The 15,582-nt window shown below is 27.1% G+C and overlaps 2 protein-coding genes across 4 annotated transcripts in view; both read right to left on the bottom strand.

Moving 5' to 3' along the window:
- Positions 1–3: 3 nt before the first annotated feature.
- LOC122715404 (coiled-coil domain-containing protein 93) lies at positions 4–3,822 on the bottom strand. Of its 2 annotated transcripts, none has more exons than XM_043937565.1 (14): positions 3,588–3,822; positions 3,024–3,137; positions 2,855–2,949; positions 2,686–2,797; positions 2,458–2,616; positions 2,133–2,321; positions 2,024–2,074; positions 1,841–1,945; positions 1,542–1,759; positions 1,144–1,460; positions 937–1,057; positions 755–839; positions 318–471; positions 4–55 (listed from the first exon to the last, which is right to left on the bottom strand). In XM_043937565.1, the coding sequence occupies exons 1-14, from the start codon at positions 3,633–3,635 to the stop codon at positions 36–38; spliced, it is 1,788 nt and encodes a 595-aa protein (XP_043793500.1). In that variant the 5' UTR covers positions 3,636–3,822; the 3' UTR covers positions 4–35. The 2 variants fall into 2 exon arrangements, with proteins under 2 accessions (XP_043793500.1, XP_043793511.1); XM_043937576.1 differs by lacking the exon at positions 4–55 and adding an exon at positions 65–198 and having other exon boundaries at positions 3,588–3,821.
- A 4,175-nt stretch (positions 3,823–7,997) lies between these two features.
- LOC122711362 (proton-coupled amino acid transporter-like protein pathetic) overlaps positions 7,998–15,582 on the bottom strand; it is a 33,038-nt gene continuing 25,453 nt past the window's right edge. For both annotated transcript variants that reach the window (XM_043930097.1, XM_043930089.1), the window contains exons 3-5: positions 11,376–11,783; positions 10,726–11,086; positions 7,998–9,425 (exon numbers count right to left, since the gene is read on the bottom strand). In XM_043930097.1, coding sequence (XP_043786032.1) covers positions 8,835–9,425; positions 10,726–11,086; positions 11,376–11,783 — 1,360 coding nt within the window. In that variant the 3' untranslated portion in view covers positions 7,998–8,834. The remainder of the gene's footprint in view (positions 9,426–10,725; positions 11,087–11,375; positions 11,784–15,582) is intronic.

Below are 15,582 nucleotides of genomic sequence, written 5' to 3'. Positions count from 1 at the left end.
GATCTTAAATTTTTTTTTTTTAATTTCACAATAAATTATTCTCTCGAATATGTATCTAAAATAAGAAAAATTTAATATATATTAATGATGTATACACAGTATGAATATAAATAAAAGCTGCTATTTATCTTATTTCTTCCTCGCAGTCTTGCTCTCAACTTTAAGGATTATTGTATTGTTCAGATCACATATCCATTCCTTTAACATAATTTTTTTACGATATTAATTCATATTGATGAAATAAACAATTAAGAGACAAAAATACGAGGATTTTATATATTCTATAATAAATAGAAATTAAATCTATATTTACGGACCACGCAATTGTGCAAGCAAGGCCTCATTTTTACGACATTCAATAGTGAGTTGCCTGACCGCAGCAACGTATTTGCGTTGTTGTTCTATTAGAGTAACCAGTTGTCGGCTGAGTGCATCTCTCCTGTTTTTTTCATCAGTACATCGTTTTTCTACCTATGAAACGCGATCTATATTCTTATCAAAATATAACTATACTTTACCTTAAAATTAATTTTATAGACTAATTCTATTTTTTTTTTAATTTTATATTTTCCAACATTAGTTAATTACTTTTTTTTTATAAGATGTATTTATATTTATATTCTTATCAAAATATAACTATACTTTACCTTAAAATTAATTTTATAGACTAATTCTAATTTTATATTTTCCAACATTAGTTAATTACTTTTTTTTTATAAGATGTATTTATATTTAGAAGATATTATTTTTTTACCTTTGTCTTATTGCGTTTAACACCTGCGACGATTGCTTCGAATTGTTTAAGAAATTCCTCTTTGCCACTTGCTGATGCCATTGCTCTGAAAAATGTGGAAGAAAAAAAATACATTTAAAAATAAATCTATAATTATGCAAATTATGCATAATTATGGATAAATATAAAGTTTTATTACTTACTCATTATAATTATCTTGGATCGAATTTAATAATGATAATTCTTTGCTTAAATAAAGTTTCGTATCATCGAGAGTATTATACAATGTATAATATTGTTTTGTTTCTTTATGCTTTGCCGAAACTGTAAGTTAATAAATAACAATGAAACGATATTGCAATCATCTAATAAAAAACCGAATACCGATGTATAAAAATAGATTGGCAAACCTTGATTATATAGTTCCATAAATCGTCTTTGATATTGCGTAAGTTCTGAACGGCCAGGAACATCATCCAATTGTCTAGTTAAGGAGGCAATAGCTCTATTCTTTTTAGCTAATTGTAATCTGACTTTCATAACTGCTTCCTTTTGCTCTTCATACTCCTTTAAACGATCTTCCTCTTCTTCAGATGTACCATTTTCGATTTCTTGCAATTTATTTTTCAATAGATTTAAATCAGATTTACATTGTTCTCGGAAATTAAATTCCTGTTCTTTTAAACCATCATGTACTAAAAGAAGTTCTTCCAAACGTTTATAGATACTAAAAAAATATTTTTTTTATTAATTAAAAATTATACGATAATGATAATTATAAAAATACAAAATATAAAAAGATAATTACCTATCATTTTCATTGATATCCAATTCTTGTGCCTTCTTTAATGAACGTTCAATATCTTGACGTTTTGCATGAGATTCATTTAATTTTTCAATCAATTCTAAATGTTTAGCGGATAAGATGTCTCTTTCTTTCGTTAATTTACGAACACGATTCTGAAGCATGATCTTTTGATTTTCTAATGTAATCAAAGCTGCTGAAGAATTTGTACCATCAGTTTCCTATAATTAGCAATATCATTAGTAAAATTTAATTATAAATTAAGTTAAGTTTATCTTAAATTTAAAATTAAAAAAATTTACCTCAATTTCAGATGTCGACATCGTCGTATACTTCTCAGCTACTTTAGCAATCTCTTGAGCTTGAATGCCAACAATATTGCCTACTGCCGTTACGCTTAAACGAGTCTAGATGAATAAAATATTATATAAAGAAATAATTAATATTATTTAATTAATATCGATTATAATAATATAATTGCTTACTGAATTTTCTTCAATAGCAGCTAAATTTCCAGCTAATTGTTCTGTATTTTCCTATAAAGAAAAACATTGAAAAAATCATAAATTTTATTTATTCACATAATTTATTTACTTTTTCTTTTAATTTTTCTTTATTCTCATCTTCTTTAAGATCACTTGAAATAGTTTCGATTGGCGAAGTAGCAATTTTTATAGAATACAAAGGTGCTTCATATTCCAAAACAGTACTAAGGAATTTAGTAGATTCTTCTCTTTTAGCGTCATCTTTCTGTTTAAAGAGACGCCGAGGTTCATATGATTTCTAAAAAAAAATTATTTTTAATTTTATTTAGATTAATAAACTATATAATAATAGATTAATTATTAATTTTTTATTTAGACTAAATATTTATTTAAATTTATCTATATTATCATCATAATTTAAAAATGCGTTTTACCGTAATCAACTGAATATTTTTTATTAAATTTTCTTTAACTACTTGTGTTGTATATGAATCTTCAGAAAAAGAATGTTTTTTATTAAATTGACTTAAAGCAAACGACCGTACAAAATCTGCCGTTTGCTCTCGAGTTTCCATGGAACGCTTTACCAACCACTGAAAATAATTATTAGTTATTAAAATATTTATAAAAAAATTAAAAATTCAAGAAATAAAATTATTTACCTGAATGACGGGGAAAATATGAATACAATCTAAACCTTGAATTTGATGTGGTTCTATGCGATATGGACAGTTCATTTTGGGTAGCATAGCCACGATTTTTTCGGTCAATGAACTAAATATAAAATATGTAAGAAATTAAAAAATCAAGATATTTTACAAATTTACTTACATTTTTTGGCCTATAGTAAGATTTTCTCGAAACAATAAATCGATATCTACATCGAAATTACATGATTCTATACACCAAGTCATTCCACCAATTACCTAAATATAACAATAATGTTTGCTGTTTTTAATAAATTTTTTTAATTTAAATTTAAAATTTATGTTATACATACTTTATCAAAGTTTGATAATCCTTTTATCCTAGCTCGAAAATAGCCTGCTGCTAAAAGTAAATCAATAATATCTTGAAATTTCTTTTTTTGTTCTTCATCTTCGCGAACATCAACCTAAAAACATTTTGTAATATATTTAAATTTCATATTTTATTAAATCATATTTCCCGCTTTCTGCTTAGAACAGATACGTTATTAAAAATTTCGACAGAGGGCTACAAATGATTAGAGATGGATATTATATACGTATTTCTATTAGAATACTAATATTTATTTAAAACAATTTGACAAGAAATGCATAAATAAATATTTTATAAGTTCTATTAAAAAACAAATTGAAAATAAATAGGAATAAAACAATTTAAAAATGTGAGGATTGTGTGAAAAGGAAATATGTAATAGAAAATGGACATTGCATTATTATTTATAACAAATATTTCATTATTGATATATAAAATGACAATATTATGAATAAAAATTAACTTCAATATTTAATTTTTATAAATTTTAATTGTCAATTTGTTGTCTATCTATATATAAACATATAATGTTGTATAGACGTACCTCAGTTGTTTCAGAGCTTCGTAATCTTTTTGGTACATCGTTTAACATGGTTATGTTCTCTTAAGATTGTATATATAAATCGGGATAATTATTGTATATTTAAAATAAAGAATTAATATGTTTATTTGAAAAAATTCAAATCGTATGTAATGTCCTGTCACTTGATAATATAAATTTTTACTGTCATTTCAGCTATTTTACTAAAATCACGTCTTAGACATGAACATTAAGCTGAATTTCTATGTGCTATTCGAATGATACGTAGTTTCCATTTTCTAAATTATTCAACAATAAGAATCATTTGTAGAGATTTATGTTTATAAATGTTTAAATACATACATTTTACTATATGACGTGATACAATAATACTTTAAATTCATTTTGACTTTATAATTATATACATTTCTTTTATATATGTATATAAATATATAATTTTTAAACGATACTAAACATCTGATTTATTTTGTAAGTAAATATATAAAAGTAATTATTATTATGTTCTTTGTTATTATCTTATTATGTTAAGTTTTTATTATTATTTATAATACTATTATATACTAATATATTATATATTATTATATATAATAATATAATATATATAATATATTAAGAATTTTATTATTAACATCATGTTTTATTTAATAATAATAATTTAGGAATCGTAAACATTCCTTATTTTTACTTCTTGTCAATTTTATTAATTGAATATATTTCAATCTTAAAATTTTAAAGAATGTAAATAAGGAGAGTAAATAGTAAAAATAGCATAGAGATAGGATAAGAATTGAACTTCAGTACCATTTCTTGAATATTTTTAAGAAAGGATTTTTAACACTCAAGAGATAATACTGATTTCTCAGTTTTTACCCTATGTTTGGCCTACTTATCTTTTAACACGTAATTACAATAAAGATATAAATTGAATCTTTCACCACTTCTCTTTTAAAATTACAATGTGTCTTAATCTTTACTTTATCTGTACCATATTATCACAGATGAAATACATTTAAAATATTTTTTGATTGCAAATCGATTTTAAAAAAGAAAGGGCAAACAATATTAAATAAAAAATGTTATTTTTTTTGCAAATCGTTATGTATTAAATATCCATAACATTGTTTGGTACAATGACTGACAAAAATTGATGAAGTGCATGAAATACGCATGCACGTGATTCGAACGAAACGATATTCTTTGAGCGGCAATCATTCCCACATAGCGCACAATTCATTGCGTGGAAGTCCAGAATAAAAAGGCAGCGAAATGGCATATTCATTGTTTACTTTTTCGTTTTAAATACATTATGATTCCATCTAAAGAATCTTTTAACAATAAAATTTTATTGAAAAGAAAAATCATTCTATTATTATTTTGAACTATCTGTATGTATATTTTCTTATACAAAATGTTGTATATATACATATATATATACATATATATACATATATATATATATATATATAAAGAAATAATACATGTAAAAAGATTGGACGAGTATAAAAGATGATAAAACATGGATGAAGCTTGGCGAAATTTAGCAGTCTTCTATGGCTCGGAAGAAAAAAAAAATTGTAATTTGTTTCTACCCTGTTCTTAATAAAACATATTTACGTGATACTAAGATTTTAAGAAAATGGCAATAACTACCGTGCATTTAATGTCTTCTTAAGATGATCTTTTTATGATATTTTCTGTTTTCATACAACATACACGGTTGAAAAATCATTTAAATTGTTCTAAGATAAAAAAAGAACATATCGAGACTTAGATTCTAATCGTTTAACATGTAGAATGTATCATTAAAGATGTTATGATTTAATGACTTTGATATTTTAAAAAATAAAAATCTATTATTTTTTGGATTTTATTTAATATTAAGATATGATCTTATTTTATCATAAGAAAATTTCGATTATTTGTTTAAATAATTGTTTAAGATAATTCGTAAATATAAAATATATAAAACAATTAATTAATTAATATCTTAATCATCATTTTAAAAATAAACAAAAATGCTTTTAAATAAAACTTTTAATAAATTAAAAAAAAGTGCACTATCTATATATATTTTTTGAATAATTAAGTTATTTTCAAATTTTAAGTTATTTTCAATAAAATTCAACGATTTATAAATTTTTTAAATATTTCCATAGATATTCAATTTGCAACATATTTAGTCATACATTCTGTTCTGTCTTTATAAGATCCAGTCTTATATTTATATACAATTTCTGTGAAAAAAAAGAGGCACTAAAGAAACAATATCGCGTATCTTCGAAATATACACAACAAGAATTTTTTGAACGATCGAAAATGATCGAAACGAAAAACGATCGTGCACTCGTAACCTATCGCTGTAATGTAACACGTATTGTGAAGCATATTACTTTGTAAATATAAGTAATTCTCGAGAATATAAAGTTCAAATAAAAGCCGAATTATTCCAATTTCGTTAATATTCTTACGATCAAACAATTTTAAATTTGATCAATAAATTAATTGTTAATTTAAAATGGAATACGCAAGAAATGGGTCATTACAAATTTTTTAAATCTTAATATTATTTTTTGAAAAAATTATTAATTTTTTATTATTATCAATAAAAAATTTTTATTGTCCTGCAAAATATTTGTCAAAATCTAATCCATAATGAAATGAGTGATTTTCTTTCTTATAATTTTTTTTAAAGAATTTATAAGAATTTGACAATCTTCGAAAAATTGATTATCCATTCTATATAAATTCTTAATTATTCTCATCGATGAAAGTGCGCCTTTCAATTAATTTAGACTTGAGCTTCTTTAAGTCAAGTTAAAAGTCCAATTTATATTTTAATCTCGATTATGATGACGCATAGCGTGTCATCATCGATGTCTTTCACTAAACTTCTTACAGACTAGCAAGCGTGCACATCGCGATATTTATCACACCTACGTGCCATTCTGTCTCTTATCCTCAATCAATCACTTTTTGCACGTCTTCTTTCGTCTCTTTTCGTGCAATGTGCACTAGGAACAGATGGACAGTTTCCACCAGTTAAATCAATCGATCTTCTAAAGCGTTATTCTTTTTTTATCAATAAAATGTTATCAAATTTTAATTTTAATTGACAAAATTGTCCTAAATTTCAAAATAAAAAAATTTCGATTCCAGTCCTTGAAGTTTTTTATAGACTTCAACTCAAATTATTAAAATTTTTGAAAAGAATTAATTATTACAAAAAAATTTATCATTAATTAAATTAATCATTATTAGATATTAGATATAATATATATAATATAATAAATATTTATTTTCGATGATAAAAATAGATCGATCGATGAGTAACTTTGGAAACTTCTTATCTTACAAATCACTCTCGTCGCAGTAAAATTGAACGAACGCACGTTAAAGCCATATGTGTATATATATATATATATATATATATATGTATGTATGTATATATATATATATATATATACATATATATATATATATATAAAAAAAAAATAATAAAAAAAAAAATAAAACGCGAACGGTCCTTGTTCGTAGGTAAAACGACGCTTAAGTATAATTTATATATCTATTAACTTAATGCGTACATACGCTACTAAAAACAAGAAGAAAAAAATGAAAAAAAAACCGTCCTGCAGTTGTGTGAAGTCGATGGAAAAACTTCGTCGTGCGTACGGCCTACGCAACTTAAATAAATAATAAAAGACAGAGAAATGGGGAAGAAAGAAAGGGCGCTTCCATCCACGTCCTTGATGATAACACTCGTCTCAGTTATTAGCACGGATCACGCGTATCGTGAAATCCACCATCCTGTGGATCCGGGTACTCCGAGCCACGTTGTGCTATTGACTTTTGCTCGGTTAATCGCTCGAACGTATGGCGATGCGCGGTAAAAGTCATTAATGTCGCACGAAATTCTAAATATTTTCTTATTAAAATGACATTTGAAATCTTATTTCTAAGTTTTAAATTTTTAAAAAATATTTGAGAATTTAACAATATAAAATTTGAAATTTGTGCATGCAAAAATTTAAAAATTTTAAATTTCGATGATTTAAGAAATTGGATTTTGAAAAATTTAAAAATTTAAATTGCATAGAATTTTTTGAGACTTGAAAATTTGTCATTTCTTAAAAATTATTTTTCGAATTTGAGAATAGCGAATAGAATTTTCATCAAATTTAATTAATTAAAAATGAATCATTGTAATAAAAAAACGACAAATATGTTATCATTTCTGATAAAATTAAATCTTCATAATCGAAGAAATTATCTATTCAAAGATTAACATGCCACATTAATGATTCTTACCGTACATTTGGCGTACGGTGTTGTACGGCGCGACGTCAGTAGCGACGATTCTGACGTAATTCGGTAAAAATCGATTATGCTTTCTATAATACATATTAAGCCATATTCTATGTGACATACATTTCTTATTGATTACATAAGTTGCAGAGAAAAATGAAGCAATGATGACGAATCTATGTTACTTTCTACAAAAAGAGTTCGTGTATATCTGTCTTTTGAATCATTTTTTATTAAATATAATAGCTAAACAATTAAAATTAATTTCTTATTTCACTTCATTTTACCGTTTTAATATTCTTCATGATAGAAGTTTTAATCTTTTGATTCATGTTTTTTAATAAACTTTCATACATTTCATAATTAATTATATTTTCAAAATACGAGTCTCAAATTAGACTGATTTATATATTATATATAATGATGAATATACAAATATAAAAAAATATTCATCATAATTCATGATAATTCAATATTGTATTGTATAATAATATCTCGTATTAAAAATACACGAACTCCCCTGAACATAATGACTTCTTATCTATTTACAATTAATAGAAACGATAAGAATAACAAGATAATATAATAAAAAAAAAAAAAAAAAAAAAAAATAGAAAATAAAACAAAAGTATTAATCGTAGATCCCGTCTACTACTTGACGTCTTCATCGTCGTTACAGTCGTCGTGCTATCGATGCGAAGAGAAATTGTAAGAAGGAGCGAGACGAAGCTGCTAGAAGTTCGGAGCTCGCCAGGCCGCGTGACGTTACACTGGATGACCCAGTAGCGACGGCGGCATCATCCTCCAGGTGGTCGTGATCGTCGCCCCTCTGGTACGACGAATCCGCTCGACGAGAGCGCGGAAGGTGTCCAACGACACGCCGGCATCTATGGTACGCGCTGAGCGATTATTCCGTCGCACCGCAGCTCCTTCGAACCCGGCGCTTCATTTATTCTCGAGAATCTCCTGGATGCTCACGTAGGTACCGGTCAGAAAACCTAGTACGCCGAACGAGATGATAGCCAGGTTCTTCCAGAGCTTCCAGTAACACGCCCCCAATCCATTTTCCTGATCCCAAACGGTGACCAATTCGATTACCGATGGGAACATCAGCCCCAGAGTGGACAGGCACACAGCGCCTACTAAGGAAATGAAGGGCCCTAGATTTGGGATAGCAATTGCAATAGTAACGGTGAAAATCACCATGATGATACGGATTATGTATTCAGCTAAGAGTTTCTTCGAGCCAAAATATTGTTTAACATTTTTCCAGATGATTTCCATGGGTACATAAAATTGAAGTCCATAAGTGAGAAAGATGGCCACCGCGATCATCAATTTGGCGGATTGGGCAAGGATATCGCTCTGCTCTGGGTTCAGGGTGATGGAGGCTTTAGTGTCCTCACCGTATCGCCAGTAGCCGAAGAAACCTACGGTGCTGTATAATAATACTACGAAGAACATGCCAGTGTTGAGAACTCCTGGACAACCGATGAAGTGCGTTGGTGTCTTCATGTTGTTCTCGAGAGGCATTACCTGTGAAAAATGAAATTAATTATTAGAAAGTCTATTATATAGAACTTTGAATTTTCATTAAATTTTATCTTGATTGATAATTGATGAAAAATTTTTGTTTCTTTTTTGTGTCAATATTCAAAGTTCTTAACAATTTTTAATTTTGATAAATTTTTTACTAATAAAATTTTAAATTTAAAATATATAAATTGATAATAAATGTATGAAATAACGAGTATTTGGCTGAATCTAAAATTTTTTATGAGACGATATAAATTTTGTGAATGTACATATATATATATATATATATGATGTAAAGAAATTGAAAAATATTTTGATTAAGAAATCCAAAGAATGTCCTTAGCATCGTTGTCGATCATATGACGAACCTGTCATATGATCCAATGGAATTTTACGATTATGACAATGGTGCTTGTTGATTTTGTTATCATATTGAATGAAATAATTGGTATGCTTTGAAAGGAATACACGTAACAAAAGTTAAACGTAAGATTTACTGTTATGCGTCTTTCTTGTAACAAATCGCAGTAATCGTATTACGTGTGATGATAAATTCAACAAAAGGATTTGCAGTTCTTGTTTCTTGTTATACGCCATTATATAATAGCTTGCGTCTATTACATGGTACTTTTACGTCTTAAAACCAATAGCTTATTTAAAGACAGATATTTTTTAATATTTTATTTAATAATATATTGTATAATAATATATGTTTATGTTTATTATATAAAGATAAGTATTTTATAATATTTATTTGGATTTGATGATTTTAATATTTCAATTTTTGTTTTTATTATAAATAGAAACGTTTTATAAAGAGAAACGTTATATGATTGAAATAAAAAAAAAAAAAAGAAATTGCGAAGTTTCAAGGCTCTTTAAAAAGTGCGCAATACCGAAGGATAAATTTCACCGCGATCGTTCATTGGAATTTTCGATCCGGCATCTAACCGGTAACTCGTTTGTAACCGCTTATAGCATGATCGAAATACTAAACGCGATTCAACTGCTACGTTTGCGATCTGTTATGCTGTGCACGGAATATCAACGATTCACTCGACTTTTTTAAAATTAATGAATTGTATATTAGAGGAATACGAATATGTATAAATTATTAAAGACAATTTCAAATATTGTTTAATAAACTTAAAAAAAAAATAATTACAATATGGAATAAAATATACTAGAATTTTCAAAATATATGAATATTTGTTAAATAAAATCCAATATTTTTGCAATATTTAGCCAAATTTATAATTGCAATCATAATACATATTTATGTTATTTCAACTATACTTACTACACCAATGCCTTCGAGAGCGAAAATAGCCGTGCCAAAGAAGAGAGGTAATTGAGACCAGCTCGAGAAGTTTGGTACATCCTTTATACTTGGTAAATCGCTGAAAATATAGTAGAACGTGATCCCCATTCCAGTGGCGATCAGAACATTTGCAAGCATGGAAAATGGCGCCAGATATTTCAAATTTCTCACGAGAGAGAATATGATTAAGAAAGGTAACAATGCCGCCATATAAAATCGGATATCTCGATCGGTTTCCGTATAATAATCAACTACCCCTTTTACATTGGTCGAGATGAAAACAATATACACGCAGCAGCAGCCTATTAGGTCGATCACTAAGAACGAATTGATTGTCGCTCTGAAAATATTCAAAAATTGAAATTACTATTAATTAATTTCTATTATTTATGATTATCTTTCATTTATTTAACAATTTATTTATTTCTTTGCTGTAAAAATTTTCACTTCTTAAAATAACTTATTAAAATAATTTCTAGTTATCTAATTTTCTAATAAATAATTTATGGATTTTTGTAATGCCAAATTCATCAATAATTTATATAATTAAATATACAAATATACAGAATGATTCAAAATATAAAAAAAATGAAAATTCAACCAATTAAAAAAAGACAATAAAATCTTACTTTGCTAATCTAGCGTATTTCTGTACAGGTTCAGGACCGACAAGAAATGCCGCTTCTGCGACATCAGCGAACCCTAGGCTTGGTGTTTGAGTCCGCCTGCATAGGTTATGTGCGCATTTAACCAAAATATGCACGCAATAAGTGCAAACTGCTCCAATGAAGAACGTAGCGAATAAGCCAAATAGAAGACCAGCATTCCGGAAGGCCATTGGCATAGCTAAGATCCCAGTTCCCAAGCTTCCTTTCAGTAGATGTATCAGTGTGTCTAAATCCGACGTGGGATGTGCTAACTTTCTATGCTCAAACGGATTGTAAAGGGCCGCTTCCTCATCGTTTGGTCGTTCCACAAGTGGTAACGTCGAACCGTTCGTGACGGTAATAGGTATGTCATTTTTCTCGCACTTGTATCTGCAAAACCAACATTGTTAGTATCCAGTCTCGTTAAAGGTTTTCATTTTTATATTAGAAGGGATATTAATTATCATAGTTTTGAGATCGCGAATATAGATGTGTCGTGAGGATTCATGACGACGTAAGTATGCAGAACGTATTTTTCTTGACATATCGATTATGCGAATGTTTCTGTATACGGTTACGAAAGAAAAAAAAAAGAAAAAAAAGAGGTATATTTATGCGGGAAGAGTGCAGAGTAATATGTGAGAGATTTTTATTTTCGTAGTCGCGCAATATGCACACCACGTATTTATAAGGATCAGTGGGGGAACAGAGAGGATTGAAGTGTTCGTAATCGGTTTATAGTGTAACTAGACGCGATAAAGCTTGCGCAAATGGCGTAGTCAAATGTGATTGGAATGATTTATTTAGAATCTGATTTTTTATATTAATATTCATTTTTTTTTATTAAATTTAATGATTTATATTTTAATTTGTAATTATTATATTTTAGAAATTAAATTGAATTTTGACATTTTAAAATTTTATAATGAAAATATTGAATTTTATATGTTAGATTGAATAACAAATTTGTTTCGTGTCAAAAATAAATCAGACTTTAACTCAAAGTGATGTTTATAACTCATCAATGCTATGTATATTATTTGCATGAAAAGAACTCATTCGTCAATATTCATATTGAAAAATAATTCTCTATGCAATATTTTTATTATGTTCGAGGCTATCAACAATTACATTTATCTTTATGTATCTTTATTTCTCAAGTTTGTTACTTCACTATTCATATAATTAAAACATTAATCTAAGAATACTAAATAATCTAATTTATTTAGAATAAAAAAAAGTATTAAATACGTTTAATTAAAAAAAAAGAAAGAAAATAGGAACAAAATCGAGAATCTGACTACACCATTGAACGCGTGCTTATAAATAAAACATAGCATTAACGAGGTTGATGATAGCACGATACAGATATGATTTTGTGGGCGAAATCTACGCGTTTTAATTAGGCAAAAGCTGTAGACTCGTAACACGCATTAATTTAATAATAGAGAACATGAAGTTAGCAATGAGGGTACTGCTTACTGCAAGATTTCGTAGATGAAACAGGTTTTGCACTGTATGATCTCAAATAAATTTGATCAGTTGTCATTTTTCTTCACGCTGTGCGTTTAAAATTATGCTGCAAGCGTGAATTTGTTGCATATTGAAGGCGCCAGCGAATAATGTCAAAAGCAAAAACACATTTCTAAAATATTTATTTTTTATTCTATGCGTATAATGTTTATTTATTTTTTAATTGTTTATTAGTTTGATGATAATATTTAATAGAATTGCACTGGCAAAAATTTTTGTTAAAATTGATATTGATGTTACTATTATATTTTATATTTTTAAAAAAATATTTATTTTTTTCAAATCATAATCAATTATATAACAATCTTAAAAGAATTGAATTCTATTAATTAATTTTCATAAGTAAACGACGTTACTCCCTGGCTCCTTTACGAGATTATACAATTGATGCATTTCATCAATTCTAATCGATTAAACTTTCTAAATAAAATAAATTTCATCGGCAAACTCAATTAGTCGATGATGCATTTGATGTTGTAAAATACTCCGTAATTAAATAACGTAATTTAATTCAATTAATTTTTACGCGCATTTTTATAAGCAAACGGTCTCTTCAATATTCTCCCTGTCGCCCAACTTTCCGTATGTTCATATCAAGGGAACATATATCGAGGAAATCGATAGAAATAACGAAAAAATAAAAATAATCGATCAAAAATCTCTCTAAAATTTCGACGCATATTTTTTTATTCTCTTTTTTTTCTTTTTTTTTTTTGTTATTAATTCTTTTTTTTAATCCTAATTCGATTCTCATTTCGTATCGTACGAATGACACGAGATTTGTTCTATTTATTTTAACGGAAAAAGAAAAAGTGCATGACGCAACGTGTCTTGTGAGATAAAATTTGGCAAGATTTATTTTATAGGATAAAATTAGAATTTTATATGATAATAATCTTTTGCAAAATTATATTCTAGAATTTTAAGAAGCATCGATGATTTCATCACTCGATTTATTATTGAATAATGGCGGATTGATGAAAATAGAATTGATTGATTGATTGTTTCGATTCTTGGAATAATAAATTTGGAAAAAAATAAAATTGGAAAAATTATTGTTTAACAAAATATTAAGTATAGTTTTTACTAATATTAGACTAGCTATAATTTAGTCTTAAAATATAAAAATGACTAATATGCAATGAAATTATTAATATTAGAAATATTTTAATATTAATAAATCCTTTGTTCTTTATTTTACTTTATTTATTAATAACTTAATTTCGTAATAATGAAATGAAATAAAACATGTGATGTCTTTTATAAATAATAATTTTTATATTATTATTATTAATAATATTTAATATTTTGAATTTCGGGAAATATTCAAAAATTCGTGCCAAATGATTTACGCATTTAATATTTTTCAAGTTAAAAATAGGAAAATAAAATAATAACTATCAAGTTTTGAATATTTAATTGTCAGACCAATGAAATGTTCAAGATTTGACATTTAATATTCTATTTTTAATAATATAATAAATTTTCCATGCATTTTTTATTCGAAATTTGAAACTTGAAATTTAAAAAATTTTATTCAGTTTGTTGAAACAAATTTGTTACAAAATTTTTTTAAATGAATTATAAAAAAGTCCAGTATAGCAAATTCAAGTTAATAAACAACTAAAATTCTTTTTTCTATTTTTAACAACCTATCACGAATAATAAATTTTATTCTTAAATAATAAGTACCTTTACGTATAACCATGCACTTTTCCTTGATATATGTACGTATAATATAACATACATATCCCGTAAAATTATTAAAATTTGGATCACGATCGATCTCGAATAAAAGTTACAGTTTCGACTATGATCAGCACGGAAAAAACGAGCAAATCTATTTAGACGAGATGGACAATCGGTCGTTCGAGCGTTATCATTGAAAATTTAGTCAGTTTTTAATATTATCCGATCAGTTATCGTAACTTATACAACCACGTACCACGTGTGCGTATATTTGTGTGTATATTTATGTGTATAATAACGAGAGATACTTAGATAATGTACTAGGGGGGGAAAAAAAAAAAAAAGAGAAAAATACAATTTTGTAAAAAGGTAGGTGTGTAGGCATATAGGTACCCATTTAGGTGCGGTAGTTTCTCTCCTTAGTCGTGCGAAGCTTTCTTAGTCGAGAAAGCTCCGAAATAGGAATAGTAGTAGTAGTAGTAGTAGAGTAGTAGTAGTAGTAGGTCTGTATGTGTCACGTTACACGTGACAAGAGTTCACGCGTCGCGATCAGGCTTAGAGGTAGCTGCAACCACCGCACTGCATCACCGCGACGCCCAGCGCCACGACGCAGTACGACGACTAACAAGCCTTCTTTCATTTCTGACATTTTTTACACTTCTCGCCGAGCGTGTTTTATTTTCTTTTTTTTTTAAATTATTTTTTAGTAATATTATTGGTTTTCAGTACTTTTAAATTTCATTCCGCATTTTTTTTGTTTTTTCCGTTGTTGTGACTCGTTTTTTTCTTTTACGCACATCAAATCGATCGTGTATTTATTTTCAATGCCAATTTTGCAATTTTTTTGGTTTTTGATTTTGTTTGGTTTTTTTTTTTTAATGATTTCGGACAAGATAAGGTCGCACGACGTCCGAAAAAAAGTTTATCTCTTTTTCTTTCTTTCTTTTTGATTTTTTTTTTTTTTTTT

This window comes from Apis laboriosa, unplaced genomic scaffold, assembly GCF_014066325.1.
Source record: "Apis laboriosa isolate Shangri-la unplaced genomic scaffold, ASM1406632v1 scaffold112_cov148, whole genome shotgun sequence".
Lineage (NCBI taxonomy): Eukaryota > Metazoa > Arthropoda > Insecta > Hymenoptera > Apidae > Apis > Apis laboriosa.
This window is presented reverse-complemented; position numbering and strand designations above follow the sequence as displayed.

Coding starts and splice junctions, on each gene's coding strand:
- LOC122715404 (XM_043937565.1), bottom strand. CDS start 3,635: ATGTTAAACGATGTACCAAAAAGATTACGAAGCTCTGAAACAACTGAG. Junction 2,617..2,685: donor ATATTTTCCCCGTCATTCAG/GTAAATAATTTT, acceptor AATTATTTTCAG/TGGTTGGTAAAGCGTTCCAT. Junction 2,322..2,457: donor AAAATATTCAGTTGATTACG/GTAAAACGCATT, acceptor ATTTTTTTTTAG/AAATCATATGAACCTCGGCG.